Raw genomic sequence first — 15380 nt, 5'->3', positions numbered from 1 at the left:
GATGCTGTGAAGCAACTAAAGATAGGTGGAGTTGTTCCAGCATTGAATCAATTGGGTTTTTAGAAGAATATAGAAACTTCAAAACTGATAATGTGATGAAGAGCAAGAGGAGTATATGGATGAGAAAATTAGTACTCATAAGCCTTTTCATCTCAGTCATTGAAATTAGTAGCTGATTTTTGCTATGAAGTGGGAGCAGTTTGTGTCCCTACCTAGTTCCAATTCTGTTGTCACAGAAAAGAACAGACTTTTATTGGCAGCCTAGTAATTTAAAAAGTAATTTTATTTAAAAAATATAGCTCTGAAATTAGGGTACCTGTTCTAGGTGAAGTAGGGTACTTTTAATATCAGCTAGATAGAAAGCTATGCAAATGTGAAGACATGTATTCTGAAGTGTATATCTTGTCTCTTGTGAAAGAATGGGAAGATTCAAACATTTTTTTATTAATAGATTCATGTCCATTCTAAAAGCCATATAGCAAGATGCACTTTGAAACTTGCTGTAAAATTGCATTTTGTGTAGGTTACCTGAGAAATTATGTGATAACATTAACATACTTCCTTGGAAGAGCTACTGTTCTGTTCTCTAGCTCTGTCATCTATGGCAGTATTTTTTTTAATTGGTGAAGTCAATGATTATCTAAATATCGCTCCATGATTTGTCATATCACAGTGTTTTGGCATGCATTGTTCTTCCTGTTCTCAGCTCTCTAAAGTTATTTTGGTCTTTTAATATTTCATAGTGTGGTTTCTCCTGTTGGGCAGTGAAAGAAGAGTAACCAGTTATTCCTGGTCCTTTTCAAGCAGTTCACCTTGCAGCTCTCCAGTTTCTGCTGGCTGACCTACAATTGTGATAATCTGTTTTCATTCCACTGAGCTCACCTACAACCTTCTGACCTCAGAGCTGTGCACATTTGCCCTCATGCAGCTTGGTTATATATTTTTGTTCAGTTTATTCTGGGCTGCTAAAGATTATAAACTCACATATGAAACATTGACTGATTTGAAGTAATTCAATATGGCTGGCCAGGACAGGTGGTAGGTAATTTGTAATAGTGTTTCTGACTTCTGAAGTGATGCCAGAGTTTGCAAGTTTGTCTGGTATATTTTCATGGCTTTTGCATGTACCATTTTTTTCTGATAATGTTGATTAACTTGGATATTTGTTTGGTGAGTCAACTCTCCATGTTATTTCTTACTTCTGCTGACATTTTTTCACCTGGTACATCTGTCTTGCTTCAGTATCTTTATTTTGAAGTGGTCCTGTCTTCCATTCAGTCATAAATACAAGCTCCTCTGTAAAGGTCTCTTTTTTTTGTTTGTTTGTTTGTTTTTCATGATTAACAAGAGCCTTTAAAAGCAGCTGTTCTTTTAGTCGTCTTGTGAATGTTTTTCCGTATCTCTTCAGATTTATTTCTTCTTTTATTTGCCTCTCTAGGATTGGGCACACTGTCTGTGTTTTTACACTGTTCAGGTGTTCATTTTCAGAACTGTTACGCGAAATTATGGTGTGTAATCAGCTTTCTTACAGAGCATCCTGTAAGATGCTCTGGATGGGGAAACGTTTTTGTTAACACTCCACGACGGGGCGGCTGAGGGAGCCGCGGCCGCCGCCATTAGCAGCGCGGCGCTGCCGCGGGGAACTACAACTCCCGGCGGCCCCTGCGCCCCGCCGCTTCCCGCCGCGCTAAGATGGCGGCCGCCGAGGAGCGTGTGGTCGGAGCGGCACCGGCGGGCTACACGGGTGAGGAGGGGACGCGGGGGAGCTGGGGTCGGGGCAGCAGCAGGGTCTTTAACCGGTGCGTCGTCCGCAGCTCTGGCGGTGAAGTTCGGAGAGCGGCAGCGCTCGCCCCACTGTCTTTTGGTGAAGGAGCACCAGGTGCGGGAAGGGGCCGGCACCACGCACCCGCCTCGCCGCACACTCTTCGTCCTCAACGTCCCGCCGTACTGCAGCCCGGTGAGTGGGGCTGGGGCGGGCCGCGGGAGGGGTTCGGGGTGTCTCACGGGCGCGGGGCTCGGCCGGGCGGCGGGAGGCCGGGGGCATCGCCTCGGCAGCGCGGGGCGGTGGGCGGAGGAGCCACGCGTGCCTCGGGGTGGATGTGGGCAAGAGGCCGGGGTCGTGCCGGAGAGCCTCCCGGTGCGTTCTGTAGGCCCTGCATGAGAGGGCGGGGAGAGAAGTTACTCCTGCTTTCCTCTACCGTTTATTCGCTTTTATTTTCCGCGTCAAGGACTCTCTGTCTAGGCTGTTCGCCCGCTGCGGCCATGTCCAGTCTGTGGACCTCTGTGAGAAGCCAGGGCCAGGAGAGAAAAAAGAAAAACTTACGTCCAAATTCTTCAACCGCAAACCTGTAACGGTAAAGCTCGGGTTGAGGGGGGGAATACTCATGTTTTAGTGGTCAGAATGGGAAAAGGTCGCAGGCACTGGACGGTACTACTTGGAACGTGAGACTTGGAAACCATTTGGGGTCATTGGGTGACATGATCACCTACCTAAGTGTACGTTATCTTTTTTTGTTATCTCACTGTAACTTGTGGTTTGACTTTTATTTTATTTGTACTGCAGCTCCTTGCTGCATTGCTGGTTTCCCTGGTGTATCTGACTGGCCTAGGTGTCTTTTTCTTTTAGGGATTTCAAGTAGCATACATAGTGTTCAGGAAACCAGCTGCTGTCCAGGCAGCCAAGGCCCTGTCGCGGGAAGGTCCCTTGCTGATATCCACAGAGAGTCACCCTGTGAAAACCGGCATTAGCAGTAAGTCAGCCCTAGCTATCTTCCTGCTAGCTAGTGCCAGGGAAAAACCATACCCCTTCCTCACTGAATCCTACCCTGCATATCCCAGGTTAATTCTCACCATTTTGTACTGAGCCAGGAGACATCCAGTGTTTCATTGTCCTGCTTTTATTTTTAACAAGGTAGGAGTCTTGTTGTCCTGGATGTTGTAGTCTGGACCAGTGACGCTATGGGAGAATGGGATCACTTGGTACAATGAAGGGCAGTTTTTCCCAATGTCTTTTCAGTATCACATAGATTCAGAGAAACTGGCTGTCACTTGCCCTCAAAATGGAATCCAGACTCAATAAGAGGCACCAGGTGTCTGTGAAGATGACACCACTTCAGATGTGACCCCTCGACAGGAACACAGCCCTGAACATTATACCTCTTGGGCTTATGTCTAGCCCACTGCTGCTTGGGAAAGCTGCAAGCTCTTCCCATCACTTACTGACTGTGGCCTTTGCTGCAAGTTGGTTGAGCTGTGGCAGTGGGGAGGCTGAACAGGAATGGGAACAGTGTGTCCTTCCCCACAGCAGTTCTCTCTAGAGCTGCTCAGAGGTATCACACTAGGGCTTGCTTCTAACAGAGGCTACTGCTGACTTCAGCCCTCTCTGTCTCAGAGTGGATTGCCAACTATGCAGCCTCAGTCGTGGATCAGGAGGAGCTGAAGGCTGAGGTGGACACCTACATGCAAGACTATGACAAAAAGATAGCAGAGGTGAGTCCAGGCTGGGGAGGGAACCCAGCTAAGCAGTTTGTTTGGGGAGAAGAAGGGAAGAAAGATCTTTCGGTGACCTGGCCCCAGTGGAAAGGGCAGAGTGAAGCACACTGGGTGGCAGGGTTGTTTTACTCCCAGTTGCTGGTGGGCAGTCAGGCTCTGGTTTGGTCCCCAACACCTGACCCTTCCACCCAGGGCTTACAACAGGTATCCACAAATAAATTGGGTCCTGGCTGGTGTGCAGTGTTGTGACTGACAGTTGAATACCTGTGCCATGGGTCCCACGCCTTCCTTCAAATCTTGTGCAGAAGCAGGAGCTGTAGCTTTGCATGGGTGCAAGGTGGGTTGTGGGAGAGCCATGCACCAGGCTGGCTGGCAGCCCATCTGCACTGAGCTGCCTCACCCTCCTGTCTTTACAGGAAGAAGCCAAAGCAGCCCAGGAGGAGGGCGTTCCAGATGAGGAGGGCTGGGTGAAGGTAACACGGAAAGGCCGGAAGCCCGGCCTGCCCCGGACAGAGGCTGCCAACCTGCGGGTGCTGGCGAGGGAAAAGCAGAAAAGGGCCCGCAAAGAGCTGCTCAACTTCTATGCCTGGCAGCATCGTGAGACAAAGAGAGAGCGTGAGTGTCCGAGTCTCCCCCTACCCTTGCCTGTGTCTCTTGTCTATCACACTGTGGCCCCAAGAGCATCCTTTTTCCTTCATAGGAGCCTGTGTCCAGCTGCAGGTGAACGGTTGGCTGGGTGGTTGGGTGAACGGCCTTGCCAGTGACTGGGGGCCCAGTGCCACCACATATCCTAGCAAGGACTGCTGGAATATTTTGTGGGAGAGTGCACAGGTCATGGCTTTCCAACAGATATTTCTTCAGTCTGCACAAAGGCAGCAACTGAAAGAGAAAACTAGCCTGTTTCCTCCCCAAGAGGGAGCTGCAGCACTGCCGGAGGTGAACAGCCAGAGCCCCAGCTTGGCACTCAGCCTGGGCGCAAAAGAACCTGCTCTGGCAGTGTGTGTCTGCGGGTGTCAGGAGTGAGCCCTTCCTGGTATGTGGAAGTGAAGCTCCCCAGGAGAGGGAGATCTGCTGCTCCCATGTGACCGGTCCTCTTTCTCTTGCCTCTTTCAGATATCGCCCAGTTGAGAAAGAAATTTGAGGAGGACAAGCAGAGAATCGCACTGATGCGAGCCCAGCGCAAGTTTCGGCCATACTAAGCTGTGCTGAGCTATTCCTCGGATGTCTGTGGACTCTATGTGCCAAAGGATTTCAAGGATCTGAGGCAGCTTCAGGTTGTCCTTGCCCTTGGATCTGAAACGGGAGATCCCAGCAGCTACCACTGGAGGGGGGAGTTTCCTTCACTAGCACCAGTATCCTGCTCTCCCAGCCATCATTTGGCCCTGCAGCACCACTTCCCAGGGTGCTCAGGTCAAGGGTCTGAGGCACTTCCTGTGACAGCCTGTATCTCCCTGCCACCTAAGGCCCTCCTGAAGCTTGGTGAGAGCTGGGATTGACCTAGCACAGCCTCTGCAGGGGCAGGGAATGGCTGAAGAACTGTAAATAAACTGCTGCTATGTTCTCAGAACGTGGGAATGCCTCTCTCTCCACTATGGGGGGCAGCTTCTTATGTGCTGGGGTGGCAATTAGTCACGGCTTGTATGCTGGTGCTCCTTTGCACATGTTAGCGTGAAGGGTAAGAAGAGAAGGGAAGTGACTTTGGGAAAAGCCCAACTGGGAAGTTCCCAGACCTGTTGTCACAAGCAAACATCAGTGGTATGGTACAGAGCCCTACCCCTTCCCTTGGCATCTCCCTCCCAGGCAGCTCGTGCTCAGGCAGGTGTTGAGATGCCCAGCCTTCCAGCTGTGCCTGGAGCTCTACAGCTGTGTCTAGCATGGGCATGGGGAACTTCTGTTCAGTACCATCACTAGAACAAGGTGAAATGGGAGCCTGGCTTTGGAGGGGGAAACCAGACTCTCACCAAGGCCCTTTCCACTTAACCTGTCAGCAGGTCAGGATGGCAACAGGCACAATCAGCTAGCTGCAGGGCAGTGCTTTTGTACTGCCCATATAACATTTGTGCATCTTCGGATGTAATGATTGCTTACCCCAGTGCACTCTGATCAGAAAGGGGCTGCAACCCCACCCCCACCCAGGCTTTTATACACTTAGTTTATTACCTATAATGATATGGGTGTGACCATGAGTGTAAGGTGGAAATGCTTGTAAATTCCACTGAGCTGGGTTAAAATGGATTTACTCTCCCCAGGAAAACCCACTGCAAATGCAGCTTCTGTTGCATGGGGAGACTGCCAGGCCTGCTTGCTTCAGCTGGCTTTTCGCATCAGTTTAACTAGGAGGCAGATGGATCTTTAATATGCCGTATCTAAAGCAGAATGCATGTAAAAATCACTGCCTCCTAAGATTGGTGTTTTAGCTGCTTGGGTGAGCATCCCAAAAGAAAGGAGGTTCACTCTTCTGTACAGTCAAAAAGACAATTAACATTGTGAGATGAATCTTTATTTAGAAAGACAGAACTAATCTCTGCCAACTTTTCCATTATTATTAGTTCTCCCAGCTGCTCAGCTAAAGGATTAGTGACTCATTCCCTAGGAGCTCATTGAAATGGCTTTCTGTGCCCAGGTGAGCTCTTATTTAAGCTGATTTTTAAACAAGCAGCAAGTCTCAGTACAACAGGGACACTGAGGCCCTCTGAACTCAGGTACCCATGGAAGTAAGCAGAGAAGCAGAACACTTTCTATTTTTTTTCAGTAGGTCTAACCCTGGGAGGAGACTAGTGACACCATCTTCAGGGAGGAAGCAAGGTGAGCCACCTACCTCTTCATGCTACATCTGGTGCTGCTGCTCCCACAGAGGGTACCTCTGCCTGTATTCCTGCTCCATTTCAGGGTGCAGGTTAGGAGCAAGCAAGGAGAAGGCCTCTCTGGGCCTCTACCTGTTCTCACAGAGCTGGAAGTGGAGCAAGGATTCCTTTTCCCTCTGACAACTGAGATGCTTTGTGCAGCACTCCTCCAGGGAACCCCAGCAGACCTGCTTCCACCCTGCAGTGAGCTAAGCTTAGGAAAGAATATTGTGAAACTGATGTTGGATGTGAGGTAGGAATGGTTCTGTTCTCCTGGACTGCTGCAGCAGTGATCCTTCTTCCTAGAGCCTGGCTCTGGCATTCTGTGCTGTCAGGAAGTCGCTGATGAACCCAGACACCACCTCAGGCTTGTTCAGGTGCACAAAATGACTCCCAGGCACCTCTACTAGCTGGATGTGCTGGAGGGAGAGGACACAAGAAAATACAGACCAGGAAAGTGTTCCCTCAGGCAAGCTGTGCTTGCTGTGTGGCACTTGCCAGTGCCGGGGGAGGCAGGACAGGGATGGCAGTGCTAGGGAATAGCTGGGTCCAGAGGGCAGTACTGGGACTTCAGCAGCAGGGGCAAAGTTGGCTTCCCCCCCATGGGAGAACTGTGCCATTCAGGACAAATCACCTAGTGGGGTGAGCATCTTGCTTCCTAGCTGCTGTTCCCACATTGGTGTTGCAGAGAGTGGAGATGCAAGGATGGAGTTTGCTCTCACCTCTTTGAGGGTAGACTCGAACGCCTCCCGTAGGGCTTTCACAAAGTAATTTCTGCTGTCTAGCTTGTGCAGTACCAAGAGTCCATCTTGTGCTCTGAAAAGCAACAGCAAGGCTCAGTACAGCATGGAGCATGCCTCCATTTGTCTTTGCTGTCCTGGGCAGGAGGAGTGTCCCCAGGACTTGGGTGACAGACCCAACTGCTCTTTCCAGGCTGCTTGCAAACAGCAGGGTTACAGACTTGTGCAGTGCTCCTCTGACTACCATGCACAGCTTGGCTTAAGCAGCTATTTCCTATAAAACTGTTTAACACCTTGGGTAATTGGCTAGTAGTATCAGAGTAGAGACTGGCTAAATAGTATCACCCTAGGCATGGCTCTTTAACTGGTCTGAGTGCATCATTCCCTGCCCCCACCCTGTCTTCTGCTCTTAACTATTTTCCTTCCAGTCAGCTTCTACATTTCCCCTTTCCCCACTCCATGCTCCCTGATTGGAGAGAGAAGTAGCAGGGCAGTCTTCCTGGTAGCATTAGCGGCCTCCTGCAGAGTTAATATCATACTCTGTCCTACTGTGATGCAGGTGATGGGACAAGGTGACACCCTGAAGGGATGTACTCTGTACAGCCTAGAGAACTTATCCTCACCATGATGTTGCATTTCCAGGCAAGCAGGAAGCTCCTTAGGCTCTTATGAAGCCAAAACTGTCCCTCATTTCTCAACTTCTAGCACTTCTCATTTCCTAGAGAGTCTTTTAACAGCACCAAACAGGCCAGGGTAGCTAGAGCCCTGCACATCTTGCCCTCCAAGGAGAAGGGGAAAAATGCAGAGGACTGACAGAACCAGTGACCCACCTGAACAGCTTAACATCTTGTGGGGCTCTGCAAGCCACTGGCTGTCTCCCCATAGCTCCTCCCTGCCCTGGGCACCACAGGGGAGAGCTTGCAGGAGCTGGGTCAGGCCAGGGGCTCCAGGACCAGCTGGAGGAGGTGGAGGCTGCTGTGGTTTCACCTGCTTGCTCAGGGAAGAGGTTTTGGGGACGGGGGCAGGGGGGTTGCTGTGACTGAGGGTGAAGAGTCAGGCCAGGCAGAAAGCAAGAGGGAGTGGGGCTGTGGAGGGCAGTGTGTTTGCCAGGATGGTCCCTTGCTGTAGCACCAAGGGACAGAAAGTTGTGGGATGGCAGTGTGAGGGCATGAGCGTGGGGAAGACAGAGCAGGTCTGGCATTTCTTTGGTCGGTCTTACACCGGGGAGGCCCAGCCTGAAAATGTAGGGCCAGGCTGGGAGGAGGATATGCTGGCTGCTCTCTGCCTGCTCCAGGAGCCTCCCAGCCCAGGGTAGTGGTGGGGAACTAGGAACTACTTCTCACACATGAGGCTGGCCCAAAGGTCTGGGTGGCTGCTGCAGAGGAGGGGGTAGCAGAGGTCTCCTTTCTAACCTTCATCCCTTCCACCCAGGGCTGTAGGGAGGCAGCAAATATTGGTTTGGCTTACGCCTCACTCACACAATGATGAGAACACGGTCCTGAATCTTCAGCAGGAGCTTCACACACTGCTCCACTGTGAAGGACTCTCGATTCTGCTGCAGGTGCAAAGACAGAGAGAGCAGCAAAGGTCAGAGACAGCAGCTGGGGGGCAGAGGGTGTCCCTGACCTCTGCTGCACTAGCAGCTCTGAAGGCAGAAGTGGCTGTGGCCCCAAAGCTGTTGTGCTGGGACATGACAGGCAGCCAGGCTGCGCACAAGAGTAGCTGGCTCTGCAGAGGCTCCTTCTGTCCAGCTGCGTTTCAGGGCTGCCAACAATGCTGCCTGCTGGGATGCAGCACATATGGGAATGATCTCATAGCAGAGAAAAGCTTTAAAAGTCCTTTTACTAAAAAGGAGACAGTACAATACTCTGGCTCTGGTGCAGGTAGAGGAGGCCCTACTTGCTCAGAAATGGCACAAAGCTGTCAGAATAGCAAATGTGAGGCCTTCGCTCCACCCTCTTGCCCCTTCTTATATGGGTGACCTGATAAAGAAGCTGATCGAAAGCATCCATCCATCTGCTGCCTGAAGAGTTATAACGGCAGGAAAATGCAGCCAGGAGGCCCTGGGGCAGAGGAACTGCTAAAAAAATCTGTAACATTTTCCAGTGACCCTGTAAGCTGAGTCAGTTAATGATTGAGTGCAGGCTCTTTTAACAGCAGCATTTAAAAGAGATGTGGGAATTAGGGAAGCAAAAAGTAAACAGTTGGGTGGAGGCAGGGCCTGGGTGCAGTGAGCGGGTCTCCACTATCTCAGAGTTCTGTAAGCTCAGGAGCAGCAGAGGGCATGTCAGAAGAGCAATGCTCACCGTATGGACTCTCATGTCTCTGTTATACACCAGCCCTGGAATGAAAAAAAAACCGAGAAAGTTTTCATGTCTCACAGGAGCACGAGTTGCTCCCCTCCTCACCTTTGGAGTATGCCCAAGACTTTGAGATAAGAGAAATAGGATTAGTTTGGATTTTCCCTTTTTTTGGACTTTTTTTTTCTGTAGCCATTCTAGGACTCGAGCACCAATCCCAGTTGCTGGGAACGGACAGCTCTGCCTCCAGACTTAATTGCTCCCATTCAGGCTGTGTAAACTTCTAGTGAGGGCACCCTGTACCCTGTGGAAGACAATGGCAGTTGGCACCACTCCCTTCCCGCACACAGCATTGGCCCAGCACTGCGATGAGCCCTGTCTCCAAGCAGCCCCTTACCAGCGGGTGTCTCAGTCGCTCCTCGCTGCAGTAGGATTGCCCCACCCTCTGCTGTCAGATGTGTGTTTGCTTCCAAGAGCCTGGGGGAGACATGGCAGAGAGATTGTTCTGCTGGAAAAGGGAGGAAGCAAAGTGAAAATGGCATGACAAGGTGACAGCGAGCTCTCAGGCTGCTTCAGAAAAGAGCAGAAAGAAGCAGCAGCTTCTGGCAGCAGAAGCAAAAGGTCTTGTTGAGATTCCAGAGGACTTGAAAGAGGAAGCGCAGGGACAGTTTCACTTTCTCGTTCATGGAGCTGTAACTCTGTCCAAGGTGAGAGCAGGCAGCAAATGAAGAGGACAGGTGGGAACCCACCTCTGCAATGCTGCTTTGGGGCTCCGTGCTTTGGGAGTTTGTTGCTTTGCCTCTAGGCTCAGTAATCTGTCAATCACCATCCGTTTTGATTTCAGCCATGCATCAGTGTCCTGAAATAAAGAGTCGCAGGCAACAGGAGTAACTCCTCACTTCTGAATTGTTTTACCCCTTAACAGAGGGTAGAAGAGGGCATTTCACCCTTCAGCATCCCTCATAACTGGTACCAGTTATGGACATCATATTAAAAATGCCCATTTCTGGGGAAAAAGGGAACAGCAATACTTAAAAGGTAAGGTGGGAGCAGAAAGCTAAGCACTGCTGTAAAGAACTTAGTAACTTTTTACCCCTGCAATCTTTTCTACCCCTTCATACCTCAATTTTGAGTTCAGGACAACTCTCCAAAAGAACAAAGGAAATATGGTATCTTTTGCCTCTCTGACCCTGGGCTTCTGCCCCACTTCTGTCAACCAAAGCCCCTGGTAGCATCTGGTAGCAATGATGGCAGGCTGCAAATGTAGCTTTATGTCCTGCCAGGAACAGAAAAAGAAATCCACCAATCTTGCACCCAGGTCACCCAACAAGCTGTTGGCAAAAAGGCAACCTTGGCTGGCAGTTGCTTGTACAAACGTTCCAGTTCCCCCTGGACATGGGCATGGCACAGACAAGTGAATTTCAGTGCTAAGGGACTGCAGGATGTGGAGCTCTACCAAGTGTGTCCTAAGGGCCACCTGAAGCAGGGACCACAGTCCATGCAACAAGGAGCAGATCTGTGCCTGCCAAAAGGAAGAGCCCTGAGACTTGCGTGACCTACCAGGAACTGGTCACATCAGTGCTTTCCCTGAACAAATGAGGGAAAGAAAAAAAATCTCTTATTTAGAAAAGGGAGGGGAAGGACATATGAAATCTAACCTCTGGAGCTAGCAGAAAGCCAAGACTTTCCAGCAGGATCAGCTTGTCCACCATCTCAGGATAAAGGAAACAGAACTGAGGAGAGGAAAAACAATACAAGAGGAAGAGAAAAGCTGAGCACTGAGTGATGTCTTTGTCCTCCTATACTGGAGAGGGGGTCAGAGAAGGGCCTCTCCTCCCCTGAGATCCAAGTCACACACAGTGTGTCCCTTCGTTCTCCCATTTATTGTTCTAGCTGTAGAAATCACAAACCCCACGGAGAAAGGATACTTTACTCACCATTCCTGCCACAGCCCCACCTGCAAAGGAAAGAAGCATGCTCAGTCATGCACTAGACACCCCCCCCCTAAGGAAAAGAAACTCCCCTTCCCCATGGCAGAAGCTGCCTTAGAAGCACAAATGTATGTTGTACCAAGGGACAAAGCCCCAGCTACAGAGTAAAGCTCTCCCAGCAGGCAGGATGCAGGCAGGGAGCAAGGCTAGTGGCCAGCTGGACTCCCCCTCCTGCACCATTCCCATCTTCCTTTTAGACAGCAACGGCTGGGGAGGAGTTACTAGTTAAAACAATATGATGTGCAGGTCCTGTGAGCTGTGGCCAGAACACCTCTGGGGAGCAAAACCCAAATTGCAGCAAAACCCAATCACGTCCCAAGCACAGAGGGATAGAGCCTGGAGTCTGGTTTCTCTCAGCAAGCATCATGACCCACCAAGAAATGCCCTGCTGTCCCCAGGCTTTGTGGGGACCAGCCAGGGAGGCCTGCTGCAAATTCTCCGGCCATAAACCACCCCTCTTTGACCATTACTGTTCCCTCCTGGGCGTGGCAGAAAGGCCCACAGCGATTGTTACCACTCTTCGTGCTATAGGGTCTTGAAAGCAGAGGCATTTCAAACAAGGGCACAGATTTTTTAATCACTCAAGCAGGAACCTGATACTTGACACCATATAATAAATATTCCAACCCAGCTCCTAGCAGCATGTCTTGTAAATTAATTATCTACTCTTATTTCCATGAATCTCACAGCTTACAAGGACAAGAGCCACTTACCCATACTGTGACCCATCAGGGTGAACCGTCTCCACTGCAAGGCTAAGTGGCAACAGACAAAAACAGACAGTGCTGCATTAGAAACCAGAGCAGCAGCATCTTGCTGCTTCTCTACCAACACGGGTCTCTTCTCCCCAGAGGGCTTTTGCACTGCTTAATTTGCTTCCTAATCCAGAAATGAGGTGGCTAAGTAGGCCAGTTTTAAAGAAAAAGAGCATCCACCACCTCGTTTCATTGGTAGTTAAGTCACACAGCTCTCAAGCTCTGTCTGTATAGCAAACTACAGCAAATTCCCATTCATTGCCAGACATAAGACTGGCAGTAAGCAAAGAAGCCTGACTGGGCAGCATCTGCTGGAAGAGAGAGGCCTTGACAGAGTATCCCGCTGCAGGGCATTCTGCAAAAGCCATGAGGACACAGAGCCAGGTCCACTGCCTTGAGGAAAGTATGATTATTCCAAGTGAAAGCTCTCTGCACCATTTAGCACATCAGGCTCCTCAGCCCACCTTAGGACACTCCGAGAAGCTTATGGGAAAATATTGCTTCATTAGTGCTGCCCATCTGAAATATACCTCACTGAAAGACGTTTTACCCTCTGGCATGACAAAGAACTTCTAGAGGCTCTTTGTATACCGAATGAGGGATGCAAAACTGCACATGCCACAACCTCCTGCACGATTAGCATACAGATGGGCAGTTAGATCAGGAGTTGTTAGGAGCTCAAGACACCTTGCCTTCCAGATTTCTTTGTATGGTACTAAAGCAAGCCGCAACCTGCCATCGGGGAGGACCAGAAGAGTCTCCAACTTACACCTAAAACTGTTTAGAGGTCACTGGTTGCTTACAAAAAACCAGTCTGGCAAAACTATTTAGTTGCGTCATGACTTTGCCACTAATGCTTTTCAGTGTAGAAACACTTGCCTCGGCTTACTGTTTCTTCCTCTCGCAAAACAGTGAGAAAGAGGGATGCTTATTCAATCTGTGGTCACAAAGCACCAGCTAACATCAGGCTGGGTAGAAGCAGAGGGAACCAATGCCTCTCCTGGGAGTAAATGCTGCCTACTTGTTCTGAAGAGCAGGAGCAATATAGCAGCCCCTGCATGAACATCCCCTCAAGGGTCCCTTCAACCACCCACCTGCTACCACCCGGCGCACATCGCTCACATAATCCAGAAAATGGTAGGGGGAGCCTGCAGGTCGGTGGGATGACAAACCGTGGCCAGAAAAATCCATTGCCACATAATAGCAATCTGAAAAGGAGAAAGTATCAGATGTGCAGCCCTGCAACACAACAAGAACCCTCCTGATGAACCAGACCTACCTCTGGGGAGCAGTGGAATGAGCTTGTCAAAGGTGTTGGCATTGTCCAGCCAGCCATGCAAGCACAGCACAGGGTGTCCCTCCAAAGGTCCCCAGGCCTTGGCTGCCACGTGACCCCAGGGCACAGGGAACTTCAACTCTGAGAACATGCCCAAAATAGAGTGCTCACACGTGATGTCCCTGGAGGGCCACGTGCTCCAAGTAGGTCCCAGGGATTTTGTTAATGGCCCAGAGCTCTGGAAAGTAATACAGATCTTTAGTAACTCACCAGCCTCCTATGTTCTTAATTAGCAGCTTGCTGATTTATAGCTCCCCATTCAACATCCCAAGCTGCCATCCCTGTCTGCCTGTTTGGGGAATCCTCCTCCCAGCACACACTAGCAATGCTCCCAGGAAGAAACAAGCTTTCCCTACACAGGAGAAACCCTCCTCTCTGTGTCTCTGCAGCAGCTGCAACCCAACCAGAAGGCACAGGAGATCTGGCAAGAGGGAACCACACAGAATTCCCCCAACTAGCTGCAGTCAGCCAGGCACCTGTCCTGGACCAAAAAAACAATTTGGGGAATAAAGATGCTCCCTCCAGTACAAGACTGTTAGCGCCTTCTCCTCTTTTACCTTGGTGCTTCCCCTCTTTCACACCACCAGTCGGCACCTTTGAGAGAGCAGCTGGCTGTATGCCACACAGCATGTCACTGCTGCTACCCTCCTGTGCACCTGTCAGCGCCAGGGACCCTGCCCGGGATACAGGTCCACAACCTGCCAGGCACCTCTTCAACCTCAAACCTGTCTCATCACTGCTGATCTGCCTGGCAATCACTGAGCCAGGCTCCTGGGTGAACCCCCCAGTACTACCCAGCCTCTGGGGATCTGGTGGTTTGAATGTCTCCCCTTTACACCCAAGCCCTTCTGACCCCTGGGGCCCCTTATGGGCAGCCTGACTATCCCCATCCTAAGTGTTTCATGCCATATCCCCTTCCCAGTGACTTGTCTCAGGTCTCTGCTCCCTAAAATAGCACCCTGAAACCCCACAGCAATTACATAACTCTACAGCAAGTCCCTCCTGGGCCCATACCTCTGTCAGGTGTGAGGAGGTGGGCTGAGAGGGGAGGCTGCTGTCAGGGCCCTGAGAGCACTTACAGGCCCCAATGACCTGAGGCCTCCCCACATCTTTCCCTCCTGCCCATGAGCCTATTTAAGTTCAGCCCAGGACTAGCCCCCACAATGCTGCAGGATTGCTGGTCTCCAGCAGCAATGCCCTAGCCCCAAGGTCTGTGGCCTGCCTGCTGATCATGGGGCTGTGTCTGACCCCGGCTGCCCTCACTGGACCTGCCCTTTCCTCGGAGACCTGCCTGACAACCTGGGCTCCTGGCAGAGCCTGGCTCCCAGCCCCGGGCGCGCCCTGCCTCCGGGGCAGTGGGGGCCTCCCTAGCCGGGCAGAAAGGGCCGCTACACCCGGGCCTTCGCCTCAGGGCGCCCTGGAGCAGCTGGTCCCGGCGCCGGGGAATGGTTGCCCGGGGACCAGCCCCCTCCCGGCGCCGAGAGCGGCCCCGGAGCGCTGCAGCTGCTGGCGGCAGCCCCGGCCCCGCTACCCGCTCCACCCCGCCCGTCCGCACGCTGCGCCCCGGCCCCTTCCTACCGCTCCGGCCGGCCGGGACGGCAGAGCAAGGCCGCGGCAGGAGGACGCAGCCCGGCGACGGGGCGGGCCGGGCCGGCTGCACCGCCCTGCTCCCCGCCTCCCCTGGGCGCTCCGGGCCTCCGCCTCCTGCCGCTCCGGCCCGGGGCCGCCACGGCCTGAGGGATGGGGTGGGAGTGTCGCCATCTTTGTCTTTCCTCATTACCTCACGGCACCGGGGGTCCAACTGGGAAACGGGGTGGTGGGGGCACAACAACGCGGCCTCCCCTGCCTGGGGAGCGCTTCCCGGTTACCCCACTGCTCCTACTTGCTTTCCTCCTGGCCTCGTTCCTCCCCCAAGCCCAGTCA

The 15380-nt window shown here is 51.7% G+C and overlaps 2 protein-coding genes across 5 annotated transcripts; one reads left to right on the top strand and one right to left on the bottom strand.

The window, feature by feature from the left end:
• The first annotated feature begins 127 nt into the window (after positions 1–127).
• On the top strand, positions 128–5059 carry RRP7A (ribosomal RNA processing 7 homolog A). Its single transcript, XM_075078742.1, has 7 exons — positions 128–1744; positions 1815–1957; positions 2229–2354; positions 2627–2750; positions 3392–3489; positions 3909–4107; positions 4606–5059. Exons 1-7 carry the CDS (start codon positions 1693–1695, stop codon positions 4689–4691), a joined length of 828 nt encoding a protein of 275 aa, XP_074934843.1. The 5' UTR covers positions 128–1692; the 3' UTR covers positions 4692–5059.
• Positions 5060–5976: 917 nt separating this feature from the next.
• Positions 5977–15160, bottom strand: SERHL2 (serine hydrolase like 2). 4 transcript variants are annotated; one of them, XM_075078708.1, is made up of 12 exons: positions 15036–15160; positions 13401–13635; positions 13216–13329; positions 12080–12121; positions 11313–11332; positions 11034–11108; positions 10125–10234; positions 9773–9852; positions 9382–9416; positions 8554–8627; positions 7058–7151; positions 5977–6754 (listed from the first exon to the last, which is right to left on the bottom strand). In XM_075078708.1, the coding sequence occupies exons 2-12, from the start codon at positions 13546–13548 to the stop codon at positions 6638–6640; spliced, it is 909 nt and encodes a 302-aa protein (XP_074934809.1). In that variant the 5' UTR covers positions 13549–13635; positions 15036–15160; the 3' UTR covers positions 5977–6637. The 4 variants fall into 4 exon arrangements, with proteins under 4 accessions (XP_074934809.1, XP_074934801.1, XP_074934826.1 ...); XM_075078700.1 differs by having other exon boundaries at positions 8554–8630; positions 15036–15151; XM_075078725.1 differs by lacking the exon at positions 15036–15160 and adding an exon at positions 14472–14896 and having other exon boundaries at positions 8554–8630.
• Positions 15161–15380: the final 220 nt, after the last annotated feature.

The sequence above is a fragment of the Phalacrocorax aristotelis genome, chromosome 1 (genome assembly GCF_949628215.1).
Source record: "Phalacrocorax aristotelis chromosome 1, bGulAri2.1, whole genome shotgun sequence".
Lineage (NCBI taxonomy): Eukaryota > Metazoa > Chordata > Aves > Suliformes > Phalacrocoracidae > Phalacrocorax > Phalacrocorax aristotelis.
This window is presented reverse-complemented; position numbering and strand designations above follow the sequence as displayed.